This window comes from Beauveria bassiana, assembly GCF_000280675.1.
Source record: "Beauveria bassiana ARSEF 2860 unplaced genomic scaffold BBA_S00017, whole genome shotgun sequence".
Classification (NCBI taxonomy): domain Eukaryota; kingdom Fungi; phylum Ascomycota; class Sordariomycetes; order Hypocreales; family Cordycipitaceae; genus Beauveria; species Beauveria bassiana.
Genome location: NW_007930852.1, coordinates 74,228 through 90,461, shown reverse-complemented (window position 1 = coordinate 90,461; position 16,234 = coordinate 74,228). Strand labels below are relative to the sequence as shown.

General features: G+C 52.3%; 7 protein-coding genes across 7 annotated transcripts; 5 read left to right on the top strand and 2 right to left on the bottom strand.

The window, feature by feature from the left end:
- Window positions 1-602: 602 nt before the first annotated feature.
- On the bottom strand, window positions 603-1,658 carry BBA_06052 (cyclase protein; the record flags this gene model as incomplete). The annotated part of the gene is made up of 3 exons (XM_008601149.1): window positions 603-650; window positions 700-1,202; window positions 1,262-1,658. The coding sequence occupies 3 exons, from the start codon at window positions 1,656-1,658 to the stop codon at window positions 603-605; spliced, it is 948 nt and encodes a 315-aa protein (XP_008599371.1).
- A 1,554-nt stretch (window positions 1,659-3,212) lies between these two features.
- On the top strand, window positions 3,213-4,746 carry BBA_06051 (monocarboxylate transporter; the record flags this gene model as incomplete). Its single annotated transcript, XM_008601148.1, has 6 exons — window positions 3,213-3,405; window positions 3,508-3,548; window positions 3,596-3,780; window positions 3,846-4,316; window positions 4,363-4,576; window positions 4,702-4,746. 6 exons carry the CDS (start codon window positions 3,213-3,215, stop codon window positions 4,744-4,746), a joined length of 1,149 nt encoding a protein of 382 aa, XP_008599370.1.
- A 1,326-nt stretch (window positions 4,747-6,072) lies between these two features.
- BBA_06050 (uncharacterized protein) lies at window positions 6,073-6,348 on the top strand (the record flags this gene model as incomplete). The annotated part of the gene is made up of 1 exon (XM_008601147.1): window positions 6,073-6,348. One exon carries the CDS (start codon window positions 6,073-6,075, stop codon window positions 6,346-6,348), a length of 276 nt encoding a protein of 91 aa, XP_008599369.1.
- A 447-nt stretch (window positions 6,349-6,795) lies between these two features.
- Window positions 6,796-7,935, top strand: BBA_06049 (Metal-dependent protein hydrolase; the record flags this gene model as incomplete). Its single annotated transcript, XM_008601146.1, has 1 exon — window positions 6,796-7,935. The coding sequence occupies one exon, from the start codon at window positions 6,796-6,798 to the stop codon at window positions 7,933-7,935; it is 1,140 nt and encodes a 379-aa protein (XP_008599368.1).
- Window positions 7,936-8,691: 756 nt separating this feature from the next.
- BBA_06048 (cAMP-regulated phosphoprotein family protein Igo1) lies at window positions 8,692-9,361 on the bottom strand (the record flags this gene model as incomplete). The annotated part of the gene is made up of 2 exons (XM_008601145.1): window positions 8,692-9,168; window positions 9,323-9,361. The coding sequence occupies 2 exons, from the start codon at window positions 9,359-9,361 to the stop codon at window positions 8,692-8,694; spliced, it is 516 nt and encodes a 171-aa protein (XP_008599367.1).
- A 740-nt stretch (window positions 9,362-10,101) lies between these two features.
- Window positions 10,102-11,701, top strand: BBA_06047 (phosphotransferase enzyme family protein; the record flags this gene model as incomplete). The annotated part of the gene is made up of 2 exons (XM_008601144.1): window positions 10,102-10,551; window positions 10,601-11,701. 2 exons carry the CDS (start codon window positions 10,102-10,104, stop codon window positions 11,699-11,701), a joined length of 1,551 nt encoding a protein of 516 aa, XP_008599366.1.
- Window positions 11,702-13,800: 2,099 nt separating this feature from the next.
- BBA_06046 (glutamate-cysteine ligase) lies at window positions 13,801-16,229 on the top strand (the record flags this gene model as incomplete). The annotated part of the gene is made up of 4 exons (XM_008601143.1): window positions 13,801-13,811; window positions 13,890-13,962; window positions 14,015-14,080; window positions 14,139-16,229. The coding sequence occupies 4 exons, from the start codon at window positions 13,801-13,803 to the stop codon at window positions 16,227-16,229; spliced, it is 2,241 nt and encodes a 746-aa protein (XP_008599365.1).
- Window positions 16,230-16,234: the final 5 nt, after the last annotated feature.

Sequence of the window (16,234 nt, the reverse complement as noted above, 5' to 3'; positions counted from 1 at the left end):
TTTTTTTTTTTTACCAAATAGACGCCGCAGAAGAGATTTTGAAATCCGGCTCTGGTGCGGCGGATCTAAGATTGTATCGCATGACAAAGTTTGTGCAGCTCCTCGGCGCGCACTGGTGGCGTCGAGAGCTCACGGGCGTCTGCGACGTTGTCGCCGTCTCTCCCGGCCTGGTCCCCGAAACCGGACTCGCTCGTGACAGCGGCATCGAGCTGCCGGCCGGATCGCCAGATGCCAGAACGGTCCCGCAAGGTACGTGCCAACCCCCCCCCCCCCCCAACAAAAGCAATGACAAGAAGCCGACGCTCATGGCTCATTTCATTTGTGGCTTTGTAATTAGGTGCTCAGAGCCTGCTTGCTGCTCTCACAAGATCAGACTTTCCTCAAGACCCGGACCGCATTTTCCTAACCAGCTGGGGCGAGTGGTGGGAAAAGTCTGTTATTGAAAAGACGCTGGACAGGCAGCTGCAAGATAAATGGTCATTTTCCAAAGAGGACATTGAGAAAGAGGCAGGGATCTCGGCTTGATCATTTGAGTGGAATTTGGCTACATTTTTGTGTATCACGTCATTTGAATTTTCATTGTTCTTGCCACATCTGCTTATTTAAAAAATTGCCACTCCGTTCGGCGGACTGGCAACACCACCTCTGGTCTGGGTTCTTGTCAGATCTTGAAAGGCAATTCGGATGACACGTACTCACGTAGATGGGCATGCTGCTAAAGAAGAAGGTCCATCGCTTCTTTTCCCGACATTCCTCAGCCAGTCTTTTCAAATTGAACAATTCGCCAATGGGCATACCCCAGCCCGCAAGTAGCCACTCGTGAAGAACGAACCCGTTCTTCGAAGGTGGCCAAGCCTCCATAGCTGGCTGATCGCCGGCAATGGCCGCAAATCCGTTATCCCAGATCCATTTGAGCGTGTCTCTGGAGCTCTCCACTCCAATGGCAGTCGGGGTCAATTCTTTGGTAAGATTCGTTTTGGCCTCGGATGTCAATCTATCGTAGGTCTCCGTGAAGCCAGTGCGAATGAAAACGATGTCTCCATGCCTAAATGTCGTGCCTTGGCTCACCGCGACCTCATTTAGAGTCTCAGCGGTGATGGGATATTTGCTAAAGATGTCAACTTTGAGACCCTTTTTCTCGGCCCAGGCAGCCCAATCAAGTAGCACGCCACGACCGACGATGCCTCCGGTTTCGACCCACGCTGTCGTCACAAAATCTCTCAGTCATCGATAGCTCCAGATCCGTTGTCCGTAGACTCACCATGTGTGCCGATCCTGTCCGAGCCCAAAATCTGCTGCTGCGTCGTGCCATTGTAAAATAGGCCTCCCTCCACGCCGTAGTGGCGAAAGCCATCCCACTGCGTGCTCGACTGCGTGTTGAAAGTAACAACGTCATCGTTGACGGCTCTCGGCGCCTTGTTCAGGATCTCGTGCTTAAAGGCTTGTCTGCCAAACGCCGGCGGCTGCATGCTGTCCAGGGGCCAGTCCGTCGCCACGCGTGTGCCGTCAATAATTTCCTTGGCGGCGCTGGTCGTGGTGTCGGGCGTCAGCAGGTTGAGAGTGCCGAGCTCGTCGTCCTCGCCATATAAGCCCCACGCATTGCCGGGAGGTCCGTCCTTGCGGAGCGGGAGCGAGTCAAAGGACGGTCTGGCGGGCATAACTTTCTTACTGTTAGGTAGAATTCTTTTTGGTGTAGTTGAAGGTGGAAGAATGAATGATGAGATCGGGGTTGTAAAGATGGATCTTCTTGGTGCCGAGATGTAATTGTAAAGAGGGGAGGCAAGCTCGGTTGCGGAGATGCATCCACGGATCTACGCCGCCAATCAGGGTTGGCTAATCCCTAGATAGCGACTAAAAAACTAGTTGAATTAGCAAGACCAAGGGAAGTTTCGTTATTCACCTTCTTCTTACATCCATGTTATTTCCGTCTTCTCAGCTGAAACATCAACCTGTCAGTCGGTTGCGTTGGTAAATGCCATGTTGCACTTGAGTCCTATCGGTACAGCGACACCCAGAATTTCGGTCATTTTCCAGGAATTTATTGAGGTGTTGGTGATTTGAATTTATGATTGGCTGTGCGGGTATTGGCCAGCGTCAGTCTAGTAAACCTTGTTGTTTCCATGCATACAGGTCAAGTAACCTCAATGTTGGTCGGACTGTAACCCTTCACCATGCCACGTCGCAAACTACAACGTGGACTGATCGAGGCTGAGCGATAAAAATAAGCAGTCCATCAAGGTGAACCTAGCTTATCGGTGTTTGTTGCAGTCGCGTCCATTGCTCGTCAAGTGCTGTATATCCAATACATTGCCGTTTGCTACCATCCCATTCATTGCCGAATCGGGCTTGGAACTCACCTCTGCAAGGCAATGGGTAAGAGCCCAAGACAGGTACATGAAAGCATCAGCAAACTATACAAAATCCATGCCTACTCGGGAGGGGGGGTGTTTTCTTACATGCCCAGGGACAGATTCTCGTGAATTAAATATTTTCACGGCTTGTCGGCATAAATTTAGCCCCGCAGATGGGATGTCGGATAGGATGTCAGAAGTATGAAAGATATGTCGAGTCAAACGGACAAACCTATCAGAGTGCATGTCAGAAAACACTCGCTTCCCGCGTAGGTAAGTAAGCCCCTCACTTTTGGGGATAAGCATAAATCAGAAAACTCGGCACATGAGCTACGAGCCTGTCTCTTCTCTTTTCTCGCGTCGCATCCGAGTTGGGTTCAAGTAGAATATTCTGGTAGATGTCAGATACAACAGGATACAACACCAACCGCAAGGTGCTAATCAATTGGCATCCCAATAAATTGGGAATGCCTCCTCTCACACTCATGACAAGGTGAAATAACAAACGAATGGGGTAAACAGCCAGTCGGCCAACAGCCGGTCGGCCGCCCACCAAGAAGTCGTCGTTTGCACCTGCTGACAACATGAGCTCTCGCATCCGCAGCGACTCTGAGGCCCAGCAAACCGCCTCTTCATTCTTTCACCCCTCACAGATTTTGCATCTTTCGTCTTGTCGTGTTATCTTTTCCTCGCATTCGTTGCGCCCACACTCGTTTTACAGTTTTGGTGAGTTGCTCCGCTGGTAATGCGCATACAAAAATCGTTCCTGCTAACAAGATATCTACTTTACATAGACTTGCGCTTTCAATCGTTTTCCCTCGTCACAACGACATCTATCCAATCTGTACTAGAAGAGGAAACATGGCCGACCGCACCAAGAGCAAAGACTCACTCGTCATTCTCTCTCCCCGTCCAATGCCACCTGATTCTCCCGCAACTGTCTCGATTGAGTCCTTTGCTCCTCATGATCCACACTACATCGGCGTCCCGGATAGCGGCCGTCACGCCTGGCTGGTTGTCATTAGTGGCTTCATCAACTTTACAGCCTCTTTTGGTGCGTTTGACGTGACACGGCTTGTAAAACGGCCAGCTAATACATGAGAAGGCCTCATCAACTCTTTTGGTACCTTTCAATCCGAATATGAGAAATCTCTAGGCTTGCCTGCTTCAACCGCCACTTGGATTGGCAGCGCGCAGGTGCGGATACTGACGGTCCTGGCCAAGCGTAGACTGACACTTTGTAGATGTTTGTTCTTTTCCTTAGTGGTTCTTTTATTGGCCCTGCTTTCGATAAATGGGGTGCTCGTAAGCTCATGCTTTCTGGAACTTTTCTTTGCCTGGCCGCTTTCATCGCCTGCAGCTTTGCAACAGAGTTTTATCAGCTGCTCCTCGCCCAAGGATTACTATTCGGCCTCGGCTGTGCACTATTGTACGCAGTCGAACGCTCAACTCTTTATCAAAAGACTAACAAACTAGATTCTATCCCACTACAAGTGCCGTCTCCGAATGGTTCGACAAGAAACGCGGGTTTGCTCTCGGCCTAGTCGTCTCTGGGGCATCCGCTGGTGGAATTCTTTGGCCCATAGTCTTGAACAAACTGTTTCTTCACATTCGCATTGCCTCGACCCACCGTGTAGCTGCGGCCATCGCTGTACCTTTGATGCTACTTTCCTGCGTCTTTGTCAGAGAACGCAAAGATATTGCCGGACATGACACAGCTGGGAAAGGGGTCAAGGCTTCGCAGACGCCCATTTCCAAGGCAATTGGGGATGTGCGCTTCCTGGGACTAAGCTTTGCACTACTCTTCGTCGACTGTGGAATGATGGTTCCCTTCAACTTCTTGCCCCAGTACGCACAATATCGTGAAATAAATGGTACCATGGCAAACAACTTGCTTGCCATCTCCTACGCCGCTTCGCTGGTCGGCCGCATCTTCACGGGATGGGTTGCAGACCACATTGGCAGGTACGCTACATCAAGCACAACTAAATCTTGAAGCTAACTTGCCAAGGTTCAACATTTTACTACTGGTTTCCACCCTGACAAGTGTTGCCACCTTGTGTTTTGCTTGGGCTGCGACGCTACCCACGCTCGTTGTCGTTTCACTCTTGTTCGGGTTTTCCTCTGGCGGCATTGTTCCTCTGGGCTCTGCTCTAGTTGCGCAGACAACACCAGATATGGGCTACATTGGACTTCGCATCGGGGCCATGATGGCTATTTGCTCAGTAGGCACCCTCGCTGGTGGCCCAGCCGCAGGAGCCATCCAGGACGCGACGCATGACTGGACTAAATTATTTATTTTTTGTGCTTCTGTTACTATGATGGGCATGTTTATGCTGCTTCCACTCAGAATTATATGTTCGAAGCGCATTATATTCTAGCAGAGGTGCTATGATGGGCATTTATGCTGCTTTCTCTCAGAACTATCTGTGCGAAGCGCATTGTAATCTAGCAGTCGATTAGAGCGAGGACAAAGGGCTCGCGGGTGAGGTCTGGTGAGAGAAGTTGTGGGAGTGTGAGCCCGCATGCCCAACTCAGGGCACACTGTAACTCGCAAGGATTGCATTGTTATCAGGGTTGGAAAAAAATCACGGACTAATGTGACGAACCAGTAGATGACCAGTAAACGCCCTACTTTTTGAGTAAGTTGGTTTACTTAAACTCCTTGATTATTTATAAGTTTATAATAAGAATATTTCTAGGGACATGACACTATTTTGCTAGGCATATAGGCCTCATTTTATTTGGTACAGTCAGACATTAGTAGAAGTATCGATTGAATGACGCGCTGCATTTATTATCTTCTAGCTGCCGCCGCCGCTGCCGCCGGGCCTCTCGAGGCCTCGTAACGGTCATTAATTCGCTTAGAATAACGCGATTTCGCCATTTTCAAGGAAGGTGTACGAGAAGGCCAGACAAAGAGCATCTGCGGCCATGGAAGCTATGAAATCCGTTGATTACTTACGGTAGCGGCGGCGGAGTAATGGAGGAGGAAAAAAGAAATTCCCAAGGTTAACCTATAATCATGAGAAAACGCTGAATACTGCCTTTTTATGAATATGATTTAATATTCAATTACACGCGAGGGGGTGAATTGAGTTTTGGCCGCAACTCACCGATCCCTTTGACTTGTCCTGCTGCTTCCTATCACGAAGTACATGACTGTCCGTCGCGCTGAAGCTTGTCCACTCTATTCACGCCAATTCGGAGCCTACAGCGCAAAGTGAGCTTGAAAGCCATGCTACAATTTGGGCAACCAGTTTCTCCTTTTTTTTTTCCGCCGATTTTCTAGAATAATCTTTGCATCGTCTATTGTTCACCGCGCTTTGTGGTTGCTGGTGATATCATTATGTGGAGATGGCTTCTTGGGCCTCCACCAGATCTCCAGATTGTACCCACGGAGGAGACGCTTCGGGTGTAACTTGTGCGAATCTGGCAATTGTCAAACAGGTCTCCGATTCACACTGCGTGGACACTCTAAACGTCAAAATGACGATGTCATTAAAGTGGACGTCAGAAACTGACGTCAGTCACGTTCGAACGGCAGATGTGTACATCATTATAAGAAACGATTCTGCTCCCCGACTTTCACGACCGTCTATCCAGCATCCATCCTTCTATTGACATCACCCCATACAACAATCAATAATAGTACGTTGCATCGTCTCATTCCATTTCCCGCAGTCACTGACGCCACACCAGCACAAAAATTCCTGTCACCATGCCCGAATCCAAGTCTGAGCAAATCGACCGCGTCAAGGCCAATCTGCCTCTGCCAGAAGACCCCCCGCGCGCACCCGACTTCAACTCGGCCGACGCGCGCACCACCAACGCCGGCAGCGGCCGCACGGAAGCCCACCTGGGCACCGAGGACGCTTCGACGGCGGGCCTTCGCGGACCCAACACCAAGAGGAGCGAGAATGTCGACATGTCCAACATTGGGAGGCAGGGCGTCGAGGGCTTGTCACAACCGCCAAAGGACGCAGCTTCGAAATAAAGCCATCTACTAAAAAGACTCCAGCGTCAAATTGGGTACCAGAAAAAATTTGTAAAATAGGGCATCTGGCTTTTGATTTTTTTTTTTCCTAATGTATTACAATATTCGAGATTTGTTTCTCAGTAACTGCTCAACTGGTCAAGTGAATGTTTTTGTGAAGTGAGCTTCTCGTTAGTTATGCCTTGCATGCGACTGGCTGGCTACACCCAAACCGGCCATTCACTTCCCCACCTTCTCCAAGCTCTCAAACATCCACCCTCCTAAAAAGAAAAAAAAAAGGCTTCCCTGCCAATCTACAAACCATCCCCCTTCTAACCTTTCCACCGCCCTTTATATCCTTCATCGACGGGCTACAGCTTCCTTCCTCGCATATTCCTGCCCCGTCGAGGCAGCAAGTCCATGATACCCCTGTTCCGCCGCGCCTTCACCACCACCGCCGCCCGCACCATGGCCGAATCGGCCCCCAAGCGCATCAAGACCGACGGCGCCGCCGCCGCCGGCGTCCTCATCGGCACCCACAGCGGCCACTTTCACGCCGACGAGGCCCTCGCCGTACACATGCTGCGCCAGCTGCCCGCCTACGCCGACGCCTCCCTCGTGCGCACCCGCGACCCCGCTGTCCTCGCGACCTGCCACACCGTCGTCGACGTCGGCGGCGAGTACGACGCCGCCCGCCACCGCTACGACCACCACCAGCGCGGCTTCGCCACCACCTTTCCCGGCCGCCCGACCAAGCTCTCCTCCGCCGGCCTCGTCTTTTTGCACTTTGGTCGCGCCATCATTGCCCGTCGTCTCGCCGCCCTCGAGAACAACAGAAACAACAACAACAACAACAACAACAACAACAACGCTGCTGCTGTTGTTATTGAACCAAAACCCGAGGACAGCCCGCACATTGCCCTGCTGCACGACAAAATCTACGAGAGCTTCGTCGAGGCCCTCGACGCCCACGACAACGGCATCGCCGTGTACGACCCGCAGGCTCTCGCCGCTGCTGGCCTCACCAAGCGCTTCTCCGACGGCGGCTTCGGCCTCGGCGCGCTCGTCGGCCGCCTCAACCCCAACTGGAACGACCCGCCCGCCGCCACCGCCGCCGAGGCCCAGTCCCGCGAGGACGCGCGCTTCGCCGCCGCCAGCGCGCGCATCGGCGAGGAATTCGACCGCGAGGTCGACTACTACGCGTCCGCGTGGCTGCCCGCCCGCGCCGTCGTCCAGGCCGCGTTTTCCCAACGCGCCGCCCACGACGCCGACGGCCGCGTCCTCGTCCTCGAGGGCCAGAGCGTCCCCTGGAAGGACCACCTCTACACGCTCGAGCAGGAAGAGGGCCGCAGCTCCGTGCTGTACGTGCTGTACCAGGAAAAGCCCGAGCCCGGCGCCAAGTGGCGCGTCCAATGCGTGCCCGAGTCCAAGGACTCGTTTGTCAGCCGCAAACCCTTGCCCGAGGCCTGGCGCGGGTTTAGAGATGCCGAGCTGGACGGCATCACTGGCATTGAGGGCTGCGTGTTTGTGCACGCCGCCGGCTTCATCGGCGGGAATGCGACATTTGAGGGTGCCAAGGCCATGGTCGCAAAGGCTCTTGCTGCGTAAGCATGGGGATTCACACTGTCACGAAATGATGTTGGGTATTGCTTTAGTAACTTCGGGTGTGAAATTAGACGTCAAAAAGGGGGGGAAACAAGTCCTGCAATAGAAACAGGCATTCTCGAATTTTGAGAAACGACATCATTTGTCAACTACAACTAGAAACGCATCGACGAAAAAGTACACAGTATTCGATTCTTTCCACAGGCGACCGATTTGGCTTCTCGCGTGATCAACTTCCCATCGTTTCCTCTTACACGAATCTCTCCTTTATTCGTTTCATTTTTCCGCGTTGCTTTCTTCTTCTCATTTCCCAATCATAGAGCCAGCCGACAGTCGCCCAGATAATTGCAAGGGGTGCGGTAGATGAGATGGCGACAGAAAAGAGAGCCTTGCGTCTGACAAAAGAAAATATAAATCAAAAGACCCCCAAAACGAAAGTTTGCTCCAAAGATGAGCTGCTGTTTGAAGCACGCACTCGAATTGCTTGCCAGATGAACCTCGAAAAAACGCCGACATGTTGCAATACAAAGAGAAAAGCTTGGTGAATAACATGTAGAAAGAGAAGTGAATGTGAAGGGTCGTTAAGGAGTCGGGTCCTGAGTACAGAATGAGGGCTTGGTCGGAGTAAGACCTTCATTCCTATACCATGTTCCAAGATCCTTGATACTTGAAAAGGCTGGTTCGCTAGAAGAGCCCGGACTTCACGAGTAATGAGACCGAAATTTGAAAGCGGCCGCATCAGAAGAAGGAGCTGACCCCTCATCTGCGGATTGGGATGCCAGCACCACCAGCTCCGGCAGGCTCTGCCTTGTTCTGCTCGGCGGCGTCGTCGGTCTCGTTGGCCGACGTCTCGCGGTGCAGGAAGCTGCTCTCCTTGACGGGACTTCCGGCCTGGAGGCCCTGAGGCACGGAATTGGCGGCGGCTTGGAGGTTGGCGGCTGCGGTGCCCGCGGGCGCGCTCGCGCCGCCGAAGCCGAGGTGCTTGGGGATGGCGCTGCCGCTGCCGCCGTTGGCGCCAGAGTTGACGGGCGAGGAGAGGTGGGGGATATTCTCGGGAACGGGGTGTTCAGAGCCAACAGCTCCCGTATCGACGCTGTCGCCCTTGCCGGCCTTGGACATGGCATAGTCGCCCGAGTCAAAGTACTTGCGATCCTTGAGGTGCTTGGCAAAGTGGTCGGATCGCGAGGGGAGCTTGCCGTAGAGTCGGAAGAGGCGCTGCTCCTCGGGGGAAAGCGACTGCGTAGGATAAGCGAGTTAATAAAATGTCAAAGGAACGTGATTCGAGTCGGTGATGCTTTGGATGTTTTGGGGTGATTGTCGAGTATTCGTCACACGAGGTGGTCATCGGTGGGGTGAGAGCTGGGCGGTGCAAGCAAACACGTATTCTTACCTTGACGTCAATCTTGTTCTTTTGGAGAAGAGGGTTCATGGCGGCGGTTTAATATGTAGGTCTTTCTGTAACGAGAACAAGGAATCAAAGGTTACAGTTGTTGCTGAAGGGGGAAATGCTGGGTAGCCAGGCAAGTCTGCCGCAGCGATGTAATAAGAGAAAAAAGTCGCTGTCGCAGAAAGCGGGGTCGTGGCACTGCGTCACCGACAAGACGAGCGGCGATTTCTTTGAGTTCGGATCTTCTGGAGCGCGGCGATGGAGAGGACGTGGAAAAATCGGAGAGATGGACGATGGGGAAGTTAGGAGGAGGAAATGGGCGACAGGTGGTGACGAGCGATGGATGAGAGAGGAGCAGGAGAGCCAGGCGTCGGCACAAAGCTTGGCATAGGAGGGGGGGCCGCTAGTACACTTTAGGCGAGCTTTAGGTTAAGTATGGTACACGTGCCACGCACCCTCTTCCCAGGTTCTCATATTGATCCTGTTTATTTAATTCAGAGTTTTATCATATTATAATTAGTTATAACATAAATACTGCCTAGCTTCTTATTATAAAGGTATTTTATATATTTACTTTAAATTTAGAAGAAAATCATGTTGTTTTAGTCTACTGAAATCATCTAGAAAGTAATAAGAACGATATAAAGGCGCTGAAGGGAAAAGAAATACCGAAATACCCCTTAACTAACTAACTTATTGATTTCATAGCGCGGCATGATTGGAACGAAGAACATCGCGTCCTGGCCATCTCTCTTAACTGGATGAACAGGCCCCCATTAGTTATGGCGACGCGCGACCTTCTCGATGGCCCCATTACGCTCTCCGGTGCCACCGCTCGGAGCAGCAACATCTTACACTCTTTGCGCTATCCATCCCTTAAAAGTGCCTTTTACGCGCGCATCGAGAGTCACCGGGCTTTGCTCACCGAGGTCATCGCGCACCACCTCGGCGTCGCGCCATCTGCCGTCGACATTTCCTCGCAAAAGTGGTGGCGCCACGGGTCATTCAATCTTTGCCTTCCAGGTAGCGTGCTACAGCCAGTGCCAGCGGGTGTTCCAAAATATTTCTTCATTCGTTTCCCCCTGCCATACCGCGTAGGCGAGACAACCAGGCCCGGCAATGCTGATGAGAAGCTCGCTTGTGAGGCGGCCACCTATGCCTGGCTGGAGGAGAATTGTCCTACGGTGCCCATCCCGCAACTCTATGGCTTTGGCCTGTCGAACAACCTAAGGGTAATCTAAATCAGCGTATCTTTCGGCCTGCTTGCTAATCCCTATTAAGTACACCAATTGCGAGCTATTGCCATGGTGGTCGCGTTGGTTCCAACATATCCGGCGCGGTCTCCTGTCTAGATTTGGCTTTCAAACGCCAACGCACTACGTCAGTCATATATCTCCCCGCTTCGCCGAACTCGACATAGGCTATTTGATTATCGAGATGATTACACAAGACCAGGGCGAAATGCTCTCTGAATCGTGGGAGGAGTACCACACTGACGCCCAACGGATGGAAAACCTACAACGCGGCCTCGCTAAGATTATGCTATCTTTGGCTAGCATTGAGCTGCCTCGTATTGGCTCGTTTCGACTCGACCGCCACGGCTACCTACGTTTAGACAACCGACCACTTGACGTGCCAACAATTATGCATGAAAATGAAGACCTATCACTCGATCTACCCCGGCAAACCACTTTTTCCACATCCGCAGAGCTCGTCCTATCTCACTTGGACGCTTTCGATAGGCGTCTTCTCAACCAGCCCAACGCCATTGTTAGTGAGGAAGATGCTTGGTACCAAATGACCAGCCTCAGCGGCGCCAGGCTCACGCTCCCACAGCTTCTCTCACGAGACTTCGCCCACGGCCCCTTCGTCCTTGCTCTTACCGATTTAAGCCGTAGTAACGTCTTCGTCGACGCCGACCGGAACATTACGTGCATCATCGATCTTGAATTTGCGTGCGCCTGGCCGGCAGAATTCTGGCAGACGCCGCACTGGCTCGATGCAGATTTCATTGACCAGATTGACTATGATAAACTCACAGCTCGCCATATGCGGTTCATAAGTCTCATGAAAGAAGAGGAGAAGCACGCTCACTATCGAGGGGATAAAGAACCTCTCTCGAGCATTATGCAGACAGCTTGGGAGAGGGGCACGTTTTGGATTAATCTGGCGTTGCGCGATCCAGTGGCCTTTACGACTGTCTTTTATGAGCATATATTACCACGCCACTTTAACTTTCCTGAACATGAGCTCAATGATGGAAATTATTTCGCCTTCTGCTCGCGTTTCTGGTCTCCAAATATACCAGCTATCATTGAGCGCAAGCTGGAGGAAAGAAAGACATATCTAGACAAAGTCAGAAAAGAATTTGCTCCCGCCTGAGATATCCAACTTGGGATAACACAGTTTGTCATTACTTCTTATCAGCCAGTCGCGGGGGGGGGGATTTGGAGGCATCCAAGTCTACTATCCTTGCCTATGCGCCGGTGCATATAAGGCGAAGCCGACTTTAGTGGCGCAATTACTATTTAGGAGACGCTGTTACTGTTTGTCATTCACTGTTTGATTAATCGTATACAAAAACTAGCGAGTGGGAAATGCAATCAAACAATAGTACAGGACGTCAAAGTAGCTTCAAGCGGATGCATTGTGCGTCCACATAATAAATTTATGCAATCAATCAAGGCAAAGGTATGCAGACCTGTAACCAGTGCTGGCGCGAAAAAAAATTAATGTTTGCATATGGCAGGCGAGAGTGTGGTAGTTACTCCGCCGGCTACTGCGATATCGCAAGCGGGGTATGCATGTATCGAGAACTATCCCTTCAGCGAGGTTGCCGAAGTCACCTGGCGCAGGTTGTATGTCCAACCAGCAATGACAGCACAGGCGACGCGCAAATAGCAGGGAACAGGGGCAATGAGTCTGACGGCAAAGCTTTGTTGCTTTGAAAATGCATGCATAATACTGGTCTCTTGTCTGAGTCAATTGTCTATCTTCACTCTTCAGGTGTCCCGCTGCATAAACAATACCTACCAACCTACCAGCCACTCGTGTCACTGTATGGAAATATTGCGTGGGATTAAAGTAATAACCTTGTATAATAGGGATACAGCCACTCACAGTCGCTACTGGCTCGGCCCGTCGTTTCAATCGCTGGTCATTGATTCCTGTATTTCAAATCATGTCGATATGCACTGCTGGTCCGACTTCAGCATCCCACATGTCGACCAAGCTCGGACAGCCCAGGAGCCATTGCTTTCCAAGCCCTCAATGATTTTTTCCGCTTACGTATAGCGGCCGCCGCCCCGGAAGTCAGCCAGGGCGGCGCAGCTGAACCTATTTACGCCCTTGGTACGGAGTACCATGTAAGCAAGCAACAACCCTGTCTTGCAGCTTGCATTTGTAAAGCACAAAGCAAAAACAGAGGTCCGCAGAGTCATCAGCGTGCCGCGCGCTCGACGATCCAAAGGGCACAGGTACAAGTCCGCAGGTCTGTCATCTCGCTGTTCATCAAGGCGCGCGCCCGACAGGCCGGTATCCATCATCGTCGCCGCTACAGGTTTGACAGTCGGCGCTGGTGTTCGTCGGCCCGGTCACATGATGTTCTGCTCAGACTGAGTTTGTCGTCACTGGTTTTTCTTTGCGAAACCTTAATCTCCATATCGGCCCATCAGTTGAAATAATGGTAAGAAGTAGTCTCGGCTAGATGTGTCGCTCACTTCCTGCTGCATGGTGGATGAAACACCCTGTCTGGGAGAAAGAGACATGTAGCCAAAATCCTTGAGTTTATTCCCCGCGTCATTGGATTTCTAAGCATCGTATGAAATTAGAGAAGAAAAAAAAAAGTCCGCTGTTACTTTGGAGGGGGCCGGGGCCATCGCCCCCACCACTTTTTTCGCTGCAAATTTGAGCTCGCTCAGCTGCAAAAAAACTGCTAGTGTCTTGGATGTATTTTTCTGGAGAGCCTTTTCAGTCTTGATTGACCTTGTCTCGTCTCGTAAATCAGGGGATTGGTACGCTGGCTATTGGAAGCATTAACAAAGTCGTCGACAATGGTTGTTTGAAAAGTGTCGTTGAAGAAAACAAACGACCTGCCAACGGCCAAGCGCCAATCAATTCATCGTTGTCGCCGGCCCGTCGCCAGCTGCCCACCAAAACCCGTTGCCGCCTGCACCAGACGGCCGGCCCGGGCATATTCAAAAATCGTCCATCTCCGCCCACCACGGCTTGCCCTTAGCCTCTGCTTCTGCGATTTCCGGCTTTGAAGTCGCGTTTACCTTGATGTGATTGGGCTGCGCCGCTGTTTTTTTTTTTTATTTCTTTTCTTCTACAGCTGGTACGTCGTGCCTCGATCCGTCACACTGCAGCCGGGCCTGTCCGCCACAGGTTGCGTCATATATACGGCGGGTTGCGTGTAGCTTTGCCTGCCCTACCGCCTCTCTGCGTTCTCCAACCTCACTCGGCTTCCCTCTATCGCCATAATGGGCTTACTGTAAGTTGCCATACTATTGATTTGGTTTTACTGTTGACGCCACCCTGCTTTGGACTCTTTACTGACTCTCCGAGACAGTGCGCTGGGAACGGCGCTCGAGTGGCCCGAGGCCAAGAAACGCGCTGATCAGGTCCGCGAATGGGGCATCAAGGTAAAGTAGCATATGCTTCGCCCTTTGCTTTTATAACTGACACGACTCGTAGCAATTGCTCGAAATCTGGAACAAGGCCAAGGGCAAGGAACGCGATGCCTTGCTCTGGGGGGATGAGGTAAGCGATCAGCGCAAGGCTCAGCACATGAGCAACCAGCAAACTGATCATCTCATAGGTCGAATACCTAGTTGTCAACTACATCAAAGACAATGAGAAGGTTTATCTATCTCTTCGCCAGGCCGAGATTCTCAAGGCCCTCGCTGCAGACAAGGACCTTGCCAAAAATGGTGGCTGTGTGCCGGAGCTGCAAGACACGGACAGTCAAAGGTTCGACCGGCCTATCTTTTTGATGCGATTCTCCAAGGCTAACAGCTCCCTTCAAACCAGCACGCTGCCTGTTTTCCACCCAGAGTTTGGCCGCTTCATGCTCGAAGCCACCCCAGGCAAGCCATGGGGCATTGGCTTCAAAGAGCTTCTCGGCGTCGAGCCTGACATGAAGCTGCGTCGGAAAATTGCCAAGGAGCATATGCTTGCTTCCGAATACCCCATCACACTCACCACCTATCCCCGTATTGGCGCTCCGGGGCAATTCACTGACCCCTACTACCCTCCCTCTGGCGACAAGCTGCGGTCTCAGTTTGTTCCTGACGAGATCGCCAACCCCCATATCCGTTTTCCCACGCTGGCCGCCAATATTCGCTCCCGAAGAGGCCGCAAAGTTCAAGTCAATGTGCCCATCTTTCATGACAAGAATACGCCCAACCCCTGGAAGGATCCCACTGTCAATTATGACCTGCATAAATTCCCGGAGGATGATGACGTGCGCAACGGCGCCGCGCCGGACGACTTTATCCACATGGACGCCATGGCCTTTGGTATGGGCAGCTGCTGCCTGCAAATTACATTCCAGGCCAAGAATATCAACGAGGGTCGTACTCTATATGATCAACTAAGCCCATTAGGCCCCATCATGCTTGCTTTGACGGCAGCAACACCCATATACAAGGGTTTTCTCGCCGGCACGGACGTGAGATGGAATCAGATCAGCAGAGCTGTCGATTGCAGAACACCTGAGGAGCTGGGAGAGAAGCCGCTCAAGAATGACCGCTGGAGGATTCCCAAGTCACGATACGCTTCGAATTCTACTTACATTTCTCTGGATCACAGACTACGACAAGAGTACATGGATCCGGATCTCGTAATTGACCCAAAGATCAAGGCAGAGCTCATCGACGGCGGCATGGACGACCGACTTGCCACACACTTTGCTCACTTATTCATTCGCGACCCTATCGTCATCTTCGAGGAGGATTTGCAGGAGCTTGACCTCACCAAGACTGACCACTTTGAGAACATTCAGTCAACCAACTGGCAGCACATGCGCTTCAAGCCCCCGCCCGCAGAAAATAACATTGGATGGCGTGTCGAGTTTCGTTCCATGGAGATTCAAGTTACCGACTTCGAGAACGCCGCCTTTTCCGTCTTCATGGTGCTCCTCACCCGCGCCATCCTTTCCTTTGATCTCAACTTTTACATTCCCATCAAAAAAGTCGACGAGAACATGGAGCGCGCGCACAACCTCGACGCCGTCCTACACGACAAGTTTTACTTCCGCAAAAACGTGTTTCCTAGTCGGCCGTCGCGTGCCAACACCGTCTTTGGCGACGACAATAACACCAACACTAACGGCAACACCAACAGCAGCCGCCCAGGCTCCCGCTACCCCAGCCGCCCGAGCTCCCCCGGCGACAGCCCCGTTGACCTCGAGTATGCGGAGATGAGTATCGACGAAATCATCAACGGCTCCGCCGACGGTGCGTTCCCCGGGCTGGTGCCCATTGTCGAGAGCTACCTCGACAGCGTCAACGTCGACGTCGAGACGCGCTGCGAGCTCGCCACCTACCTGAGCCTCATCAGCAAGCGCGCAAGCGGCGAGCTCGACACAGCCGCCCGCTGGATCCGCAACTTTGTCGCCGCTCACCCGGCCTACCGTCAGGACAGCGTCGTCGGCGACGACATCAACCACGACCTCATCGGCGCCGTCATTGAGCTCTGCGAGCGCGAGGCCGCCGGTCGCGACTTTGCCGGGCTCGGCATCCCGGGCCTTCCCAGGCTCTTGGGCAAATTTCGCGGTGGGTGCGGCTCCGAGGCGGAGGAGAATGGTGAGGCGAATGGCGAGGTGAATGGTGCTGCACCGGCGGGGGATGAGGCAGTGATTCCGTCGACTGAAGCTGAGTCGCCGTTTAAGAAGCGGAGACTGGCTTGAAGAAG